Source organism: Oncorhynchus mykiss, chromosome 12 (genome assembly GCF_013265735.2).
Source record: "Oncorhynchus mykiss isolate Arlee chromosome 12, USDA_OmykA_1.1, whole genome shotgun sequence".
Classification (NCBI taxonomy): domain Eukaryota; kingdom Metazoa; phylum Chordata; class Actinopteri; order Salmoniformes; family Salmonidae; genus Oncorhynchus; species Oncorhynchus mykiss.
In genome coordinates this window covers 97,500,431-97,509,971 of record NC_048576.1, presented here as the reverse complement: position 1 = coordinate 97,509,971, position 9,541 = coordinate 97,500,431, and the positions used below count along the sequence as shown (strand labels likewise).

At 45.0% G+C, this 9,541-nt stretch overlaps 1 protein-coding gene across 2 annotated transcripts in view; it reads left to right on the top strand.

The window, feature by feature from the left end:
* Positions 1-788: 788 nt before the first annotated feature.
* LOC110538797 (multidrug resistance-associated protein 1) overlaps positions 789-9,541 on the top strand; it is a 58,656-nt gene continuing 49,903 nt past the window's right edge. For both annotated transcript variants that reach the window (XM_036939407.1, XM_036939406.1), the window contains exons 1-4: positions 789-962; positions 5,595-5,771; positions 7,764-7,907; positions 9,395-9,532. In XM_036939407.1, coding sequence (XP_036795302.1) covers positions 915-962; positions 5,595-5,771; positions 7,764-7,907; positions 9,395-9,532 — 507 coding nt within the window. In that variant the 5' untranslated portion in view covers positions 789-914. The remainder of the gene's footprint in view (positions 963-5,594; positions 5,772-7,763; positions 7,908-9,394; positions 9,533-9,541) is intronic.

Sequence of the window (9,541 nt, the reverse complement as noted above, 5' to 3'; positions counted from 1 at the left end):
AGTTAGGAAGGGCGCCTGTATCTTTGTAGTGACTGTGTGTATTGATACACCATCCAAAGTGGAAGTAATAACTGCACCATGCTGAAAAGGAATATAATTTTTTTCATTCCCATCTACCAATAGTTGCCGTTCTTTGCGGGGCATTGGAAAACCTCCCTCTTATTTGTGGTTGAATCTGTGCTTGAAATTCACTGCTCGACTGAGGGACCTTACAGATAATTAATTATATGTGTAGAGTAAGAGGTGGGGTAGTCATTTCAAAATGATCTTAAACACTATTATTGCAGTCAGAGTGAGTCCATGCAACTTAATATGTGACTTGTTAAGGACATTGTTACTCCTGAACTTATTTTGGCTCCTCGCCATAACAAAGGAGTTGAATACTTATTGATTCAAGACATTTCAGCTTTTCATTTTTTTATTATTTTTTGTAAAAATGTCTTCATTCATAATTCCATTATGGGATACTGAGTGTAGATCAGTGACACAATCCATTTTGAATTCAGGCTGTAACACACAATAATATGGATCAAGTCAAGGGGTGTGACTACTTTCTGAGGCCCCCTGTTGTTACACTGTTGTTACACACACACCTCATTCCCTATATAGTGCACTACTTTTGACCAGGACCCATAGGGAAAAGTGTGCTATTTGCACGTCATTCTAGAGGTTGTGTTATTCATGCACGCCAGCGGTGGCCCCCCACAGAGTAAAATAACATGTGACACACACACACACACACACACCCACACACACCAGCTAAACGCACTGTTACCGATGTAGTTAGAGCGCCCCCTAGCGGTAACCTTCTATCTTGTTTACAGGAGCGCCAACAGAAGTGCGCTTATGAAACCAAAGCAAAGCGGTAGCGCCGTTAACCCCAAATTATCAGAGGAGAACTTGATCAACCGCGAATGGGTTTGGACAAGTTCTGCAGTGCGGACGGTTCCGACCCGTTTTGGGTAAGTTCCACTGTTGCCACCGAAGCTAGTCAACTCTCCTGCTGTCTTTACAATGTTGACGCCTTACAGTTGTTTCCCCAGCTTGTTGTTAGCGGCTTTGCTTGTAATGACGGTGTCTGCCTGAACTAAGCATGGTAATATCACACAACGTTACTGTCCTGTCTTTGGTAACACTGGTGTTAGCTAACAGTAGCTAGCTAGGCTAGCAAGGCCGTCGTTCATTATGCCGGTTGACTTGAGCTAACTAGCTAAGCTTCGTTTCATTAAGAATGTGTGAAATAGAGAGGTTGAAATAACGTGGTAGCGCATTTTTAAAAAGGTATATCGCTATCAATAAAAGTCGACAATCGTTTTTAGTGTGAAGTTGTGTCTTTGCTAGCTTAACAGCTTTCAGTGATTTTTAAAACACCATTGATTCCTATTATGTTAGCTAACCTGCTAGCTAAAACTCACTCTAGTCTAACAACTTTAATTCGAGACTCACACTACCTCTGCTCTGTTGATGATAGAGCAAAGTGTTTCGATGAAATGTTCGCTAGGTAACTTTCCTGACATAACACCCAGGTATGATGGCAAGCCCGTCTTGATAGCAAGGTCCACAACACAAGAACACGTACAGCAAGTCTATCAGCTGTTGCAAGATGACATTGTTTGTTTAAACCTGTACACACCATCCACTGCGAGTAGCAGCAACATAGGGAGGACATTATTATTACATTAGCTAGATAGAACCCCCCAAAAACGAACTAGAAACCTAAACCTGTGGAATCCAACCAAACTTGTTATGGCACTGAACTAGAAGATTAACTGGGCCAGTCAGTTAAAGAACAAACTCTTATTTACGATGACGGCCTCCCCCCCGGGGCCAAACCCTAAGGATGCTGGACCAATTGTGCGCCTCCCTATGGGACTCCCAATCACGGCCGGGTTATGATACAACCCGGGATCAAACCAGGGTCTGTAGTGACGCCTCTAGCACTGAGATGAAGTGCCTTAGATCGCTGCCCCACTCGGGAGCCCAAAAGAGTTACACATGTTTGAAGTGACACATACTGTCATGTAGATAGAATCTATCTATGTGCGGTCATAACATGCAGGATATTGCCTCATAAGTCAACTGTCAGCTGGCCTGGCCAGATAGGGCTTTTGCTCATCATGGCCTAAGGAATTTAGCTACAAGTGTTAGAGGTCCATTTGCCCAAATGTTAATAACAGGGTGTAGGTCAATTAGTGTTAGGCCTAGTCTCCCTAAGCAGACGGGTTGCCTTGCCTTCCACAATGTTCCAGCTGCTGTTCTAGGTTTGGGATTTCAGAGACTGTTAGGCCTAGTCTCGCTAAGCAGATGGGTTGCCCTGCCTTCCACAATGTTCCAGCTGCTGTTCTAGGTTTGGGATTTCAGAGACTGTTAGGCCTAGTCTCGCTAAGCAGACGGGTTGCCCTGCCTTCCACAATGTTCCAGCTGCTGTTCTAGGTTTGGGATTTCAGACACTGTTAGGCCTAGTCTCGCTAAGCAGACGGGTTGCCCTGCCTTCCACAATGTTCCAGCTGCTGTTCTAGGTTTGGGATTTCAGACACTGTTAGGCCTAGTCTCGCTAAGCAGACGGGTTGCCCTGCCTTCCACAATGTTCCAGCTGCTGTTCTAGGTTTGGGATTTCAGACACTGTTAGGCCTAGTCTCGCTAAGCAGACGGGTTGCCCTGCCTTCCACAATGTTCCAGCTGCTGTTCTAGGTTTGGGATTTCAGAGACTGTTAGGCCTAGTCTCGCTAAGCAGACGGGTTGCCCTGCCTTCCACAATGTTCCAGCTGCTGTTCTAGGTTTGGGATTTCAGACACTGTTAGGCCTAGTCTCCCTAAGCAGACGGGTTGCCCTGCCTTCCACAATGTTCCAGCTGCTGTTCTAGGTTTGGGATTTCAGACACTGTTAGGCCTAGTCTCGCTAAGCAGACGGGTTGCCCTGCCTTCCACAATGTTCCAGCTGCTGTTCTAGGTATGGGATTTCAGAGACTGTTAGGCCTAGTCTCCCTAAGCAGACGGGTTGCCCTGCCTTCCACAATGTTCCAGCTGCTGTTCTAGGTTTGGGATTTCAGACACTGTTAGGCCTAGTCTCCCTAAGCAGACGGGTTGCCCTGCCTTCCACAATGTTCCAGCTGCTGTTCTAGGTTTGGATTTCAGACACTGTTAGGCCTAGTCTCGCCTTCCACAATGTTCCAGCTGCTGTTCTAGGTTTGGGATTTCAGACACTGTTAGGCCTAGTCTCGCCTTCCACAATGTTCCAGCTGCTGTTCTAGGTTTGGGATTTCAGACACTGTTAGGCCTAGTCTCGCCTTCCACAATGTTCCAGCTGCTGTTCTAGGTTTGGGATTTCAGACACTGTTAGGCCTAGTCTCGCCTTCCACAATGTTCCAGCTGCTGTTCTAGGTTTGGGATTTCAGACACTGTTAGGCCTAGTCTCGCCTTCCACAATGTTCCAGCTGCTGTTCTAGGTTTGGGATTTCAGACACTGTTAGGCCTAGTAACACGCATTTTGTCAATAAGGTCTATGGCTTCCTGAGTTATGATAACATGCAATCTCATCACCCAGTCCCACAGCCCTTTGGAACCTGTTATGAGAGACCTGGTAGTGTGATTGTACACTTGTATATTCTACAGGGCTTTGTTGTCTACTCACTGGCTCAGTTATTGAACCAAACAAATTCCACAGGGGTAAGGAGGGCTTGTCTTGAAGCCGAAGGGTATTGAGACAAGTGCTTTCCAAAATCACTGAACTGGTCACTGGTCATGAGTACCTTGGAGTTGCTTGTTCTTTAGCAGCCCTGGTCAGACTGATTAAACAGTAGGGTTATTCAACATACATACACAGTACGACTCAGGATTCAGGTAAAAAAAACAGCTGTCATAACATGTCTCAGTGTTCTGTCAGTGTTGTCTCAGTGTTCTGTCAGTGTTGTCTCAGTGTTCTGTCAGTGTTGTCTCAGTGTTGTGTTGTCTCAGTGTTGTTGTCTCAGTGTTGTGTTGTCTCGTGTTGTCTCAGTGTTGTGACAGTGTTGTCTCAGTGTTGTGACAGTGTTGTCTCAGTGTTGTGTTGTCTCAGTGTTGTCTCAGTGTTGTGACAGTGTTGTGTCAGTGTTGTCTCGTGATCGTGTTGTCTCATTGTTGTGTTCTCTCAGTGTTGTCTCGTGTCAGTGTTGTCTTAGTGTTGTCTCGTGTCAGTGTTGTCTCAGTGTTGTATTGTGACAGTGTTGTTTCATGTCAGTGTTGTGACAGTGTTGTTTCATGTTAGTGTTGTCTCGGTGTTGTGTTGTCACGTGGCAGTGTTGTCTCAGTGTTGTCTCGCGATCGTGTTGTCTCAGTGTTGTGTTGTCTCAGTGTTGTATTGTGACAGTGTTGTCTTGTGTTGTCTCAGTGTTGTGTTGTGTCAGTGTTGTGTTGTGTCAGTGTTGTATTGTGACAGTGTTGTCTCAGTGTTGTCTCGTGTTGTCAGTGTTGTTTCATGTCAGTGTTGTCTCAGTGTTGTATTGTGACAGTGTTGTCTCAGTGTTGTCTCGTGTTGTCTCGTGTTGTCAGTGTTGTTTCATGTCAGTGTTGTCTCAGTGTTGTATTGTGACAGTGTTGTCTCAGTGTTGTCTCAGTGTTGTCTCGTGTTGTCAGTGTTGTTTCATGTCAGTGTTGTCTCAGTGTTGTATTGTGACAGTGTTGTCACGTGACTGTATTGTCTCAGTGTTGTCTCGTGATCGTGTTGTCTCAGTGTTGTCTCGTGACTGTATTGTCTCAGTGTTGTCTCGTGATTGTGTTGTGTCAGTGTTGTCTCAGTGTTGTCTCGTGTTCGTGTTGTGTCAGTGTTGTCTCGTGTTCGTGTTGTGTCAGTGTTGTCTCAGTGTTGTCTCGTGATTGTATTGTCTCAGTGTTGTCTCGTGATCGTGTTCGTGTTGTCTCGGTGTTATATCAGTGTTATAAATGCCTTATGAACTCAGGATTTTAGTAAAGTGTTATCAAACAATACAGCCAAAAGCGATAGGCTTTAGGAAAGGAACGAGAGAGGAAGGTGTGTCTGTGTGGCCTGGCACCCTGCCTCCGGTTCCCTCCTTTGTGCCAAGGCAGGAATGTTTATGTGGGTTTTATTAGAAGTTGAGATGAAGAACAGACGCTGTGGTCGTCCACACACACACACACACAACACACACACACCACACCACACCACACCACACCACACACACACACACAGTGTGACTAAAAGTGTCTGTTTCCACACAAAGTGTAGTTATGTAGCCTGGTGTATGAATGTATTTGTCTCTGTAGCTCTACTAACATTAGGCCTTGTCATAATTCACAGTCTGAACACAGCAGTCTGAGGCTTTGTCCCATAGGGCACACTATTCCCTATATAGTGCACTACTTTTGACCCCAAATGGCATCCTGTTCCCTGTATAGTGCACTACTTTTGACCCCAAATGCTTTCCTATTCCCTGTATAGTGCACTACATTTGCCCAGGTCCTATAGGGTGTCATTTATTAGCCTGCCCTGTCTGGTTGCCAGTCTCTCTCTTCTTAGGTCACCATGTCCTTATCAACACTATGTTGAATGAGCTGCTGTGTCTCTCAGTCATCTGTCATTTAATCCCCCCCCCCCCTCAGGATTGGAACCGTACGTGGCACGTGGGTAACCCAGATCTGACCCAGTGCTTTCAGAACACAGTGCTGGTATGGGTCCCCTGTCTCTACCTCTGGGTCTGTGCCCCGATCTATTTCCTGTACCTCAAAAGCCACGACCGGGGCTACATATGCATGACCCACCTCAACAGAGCCAAAACCGTGAGTCCGGGGGGGGGGGATGTGTTTATAGGGAGAGTCTGGGGTGGTGGTGTGTGTACGTGTGTGTGTGTGTGTGTGTGTGTGTGTGTGTTTATAGGGAGAGTCTGGGGTGGTGGTGTGTGTACGTGTGTGTGTGTGTGTGTGTGTGTGTGTGTTTATAGGGAGAGTCTGGGGTGGTGGTGTGTGTGTGTTTATAGGGAGAGTCTGGGGTGGTGGTGTGTGTACGTGTCCAGGTTTTTCTGCATGTGTCTGTGTGATCTGTGTTTTCTGTGTTATCTGTGTTTTCTGTGTTATCTGTGTCTACCTGTCTCCACGGTTCTTACAATGAGATAAGACCAGCATCCCGGAGTCACCTCTTCACTGTTGACGTTGAGACGGGTGTTTTGCGGGTACTATTTACTGAAGCTGCCAGTTGAGGACTAGTGAGGCGTCTGTTTCTCAAACTAGACACTCTAATGTACTTGTCCTCTTACTCAGTTGTGCACCGGGGCCTCCCACTCCTCTTTCTATTCTGGTTAGGGCCAGTTTGCGCTGTTCTGCGAAGGGAGTAGTACACAGCGTTGTATGAGATCCTCAGTTTCTTGGCAATTTCTCGCATGGAAATAGCCTTAATTTCTCAGAACAAGAATAGACTGACAAGTTTCAGAAGAAAGGTCTTGGTTTCTGGCCATTTTGAGCCTGTAATCGAACCCTCAAATGCTGATGCTCCAGATATTCAACTAGTCTAAAGAAGGCCAGTTTTATTGCTTCTTTAATCAGGACGACAGTTTTCAGATGTGCTAACATAATTGCAAAAGGGTTTTCTATTGATCAGTTAGTCTTTTAAAATGATAATCTTGGATTAGCGAACCCAACGTGCCATTGGAACACAGGAGTGATGGTTGCAGATAATGGGTCTCTGTACACATAGGTAGGTATTCCATAAAAAGTCATCAGTTTCCAGCTACAATAGTCATTTACAACATTAACAATGTCTACACTGTATTTCTGATCAATTTGATGTTGTTTTAACGGACAAAAAAATTTGCTTTTTCTTTCAAAAACAAGGACATATTTAAGTGACCCCAAACTTTTGAACGGTAGTGTATATAGCAAGACCTTTTTTCTCTGAACAACCAGAGAAACATATATAGCAAGCTAACACTCTCTCTCTCTCTCTGAACAACCAGAGAAACATATATAGCAAGCTAACACTCTCTCTCTCTCTCTCTCTCTGAGCAACCAGAGAAACATATATAGCAAGCTAACACTCTCTCTCTCTCTCTGAACAACCAGATAAACATATATAGCAAGCTAACACTCTCTCTCTCTCTCTGAACAACCAGAGAAACATATATAGCAAGCTAACACTCTCTCTCTCTCTCTGAACAACCAGAGAAACATATATAGCAAGCTAACACTCTCTCTCTCTCTCTGAACAACCAGATAAACATATATAGCAAGCTAACACTCTCTCTCTCTCTCTGAACAACCAGAGAAACATATATATCAAGCTAACACTCTTTCTCTGAACAACCAGGAGAGTCATTTCAGAACAGTCTCTCTGAACAACCAGGAGAGTCATTTCAGAACACAGGCTTCTCTGTGTGGTAGAGTGTCTGACAAGACAATATCCTGACACACACCTCATTAAAATATCTCATTTCCTCCTCCTTCATCTGCATCCCAAATGGTTCCCTATTTCACGCACTACTTTTCACGCACTACCCCTAGGGCCCTGGCCAGAAAGGCTCTGGGCAAAAGTAGTGAGGAATGAGTATCCTAGAGTAGCAATAACATCCTAGATGCCTCCTGCTGTTGTGCCACTTAAACTTGACCCCTCAGCTGCTCCAGGGTCACTGCCCTGCGGCCGGCCGGCGAGGTTGCGTGTGTGTGTGTGTTTGGGTGCATGTGTTTCTCCGGGAATAGGGTTTAAAGCAAAATATGAATTTCCATTATCTGAAAATGCACAATAAAGTCTTCTTCCTGCTCTCCTCTCATCCTCTCCTCCAGGCAGTAGGTTTTCTCCTGTGGATCGTCTGCTGGGCAGATGTGTTTTACTCTTTCTGGGAAAGAAGCCAACATGACAGCGGTGCCTCCTCCTCCACCCAGGCACCTGTTAATCTGGTTAGCCCCACCATGCTCGGCATCACTATGGTAACAACCAACACTGTTTATCTGGTTAGCCCCACCATGCTCGGCATCACTATGGTAAAAACCAACACTGTTTATCTGGTTAGCCCCACCATGCTCGGCATCACTATAGTAAAAACCAACACTGTGGGCTGGATCAAAAGGGTCTTAGCTGGGGGGGGGGGGGGGGGGGGGGTGGTCGGCCTGTAAGGGTCTTAGCTGGGGGGGAGTGGTCGGCCTGTAAGGGTCTTAGCTGGGGGGGAGTGGTCGGCCTGTAAGGGTCCTAGCTGGGGAGGGAGTGGTCGGCCTGTAAGGATCTACCAGTACCCAGTATCTAGTGATTCAATATAATACTGTGTCTACCAGTACCCAGTATCTAGTGATTCAATATTATACTGTGTCTACCAGTACCCAGTATCTAGTGATTCAGTATAATACTGCCTACCAGTACCCAGTATCTAGTGATTCAATATAATACTGTGTCTACCAGTATCTAGTGATTCAGTATAATACTGTGTCTACCAGTACCCAGTATCTAGTGATTCAATATAATACTCTGTCTACCAGTACCCAGTATCTAGTGATTCAGTATAATACTGTGTCTACCAGTACCCAGTATCTAGTGATTCAATATAATACTCTGTCTACCAGTACCCAGTATCTAGTGATTCAATATAATACTGTGTCTACCAGTACCCAGTATCTAGTGATTCAATATAATACTGTGTCTACCAGTACCCAGTATCTAGTGATTCAATATAATACTGTGTCTACCAGTACCCAGTATCTAGTGATTCAATATAATACTCTGTCTACCAGTACCCAGTATCTAGTGATTCAATATAATACTCTGTCTACCAGTACCCAGTATCTAGTGATTCAGTATAATACTGTCTACCAGTATCTAGTGATTTAGTATAATACTGTCTACCAGTACCCAGTACTCTGCTGCCTTGTCATAGTCCCAGTATGTAGTGATTCAGTATAAATACTGTATGAATGTGGTCCGTAGGAGGAGTGGTTTTTATAGTGTTATTAACATCTGGGCATAATTAATACATGTTGGTAAGAGCATGGCGCTTGCAACGGCAAGGTTGCGGGTTCAATTCCCGCGAGGATCAAATGCATAATATTAAACGTGTGTGTACTCACAAGTGGTGTCAGATCTGAATGGGATGTGTGTGTGTGTGTGTGTGTGTGTGTGTGTGTGTGTGTGTGTGTGTGTGTGTATGTTGTTCTAGTGTGTGTGTATGTGTGTATGTTGTTCTAGTGTGTGTGTGTGTGTGTATATGTTGTTCTAATGTGTGTGTGTGTATATATGTTCTAATGTGTATATGTTGTTCTAATGTGTGTGTGTGTATGTTGTTCTAGTGTGTGTGTATGTGTGTATGTTGTTCTAGTGTGTGTGTGTGTGTATATGTTGTTCTAATGTGTGTGTGTGTGTGTATATGTTGTTCTAATGTGTGTGTGTGTGTGTGTTGTTCTAATGTGTGTGTGTGTTCTCTCCCCAGCTGCTAGCCACCCTCCTGACTCAGTATGAGAGGTTAAAAGGAGTCCAGTCTTCAGGGGTGATGCTCAACTTCTGGCTGGTGGCCGTCCTCTGTGCTACCGTCACATTCAGATCCAAGATCATACAAGCCATCAACGAGGTGAGAGAA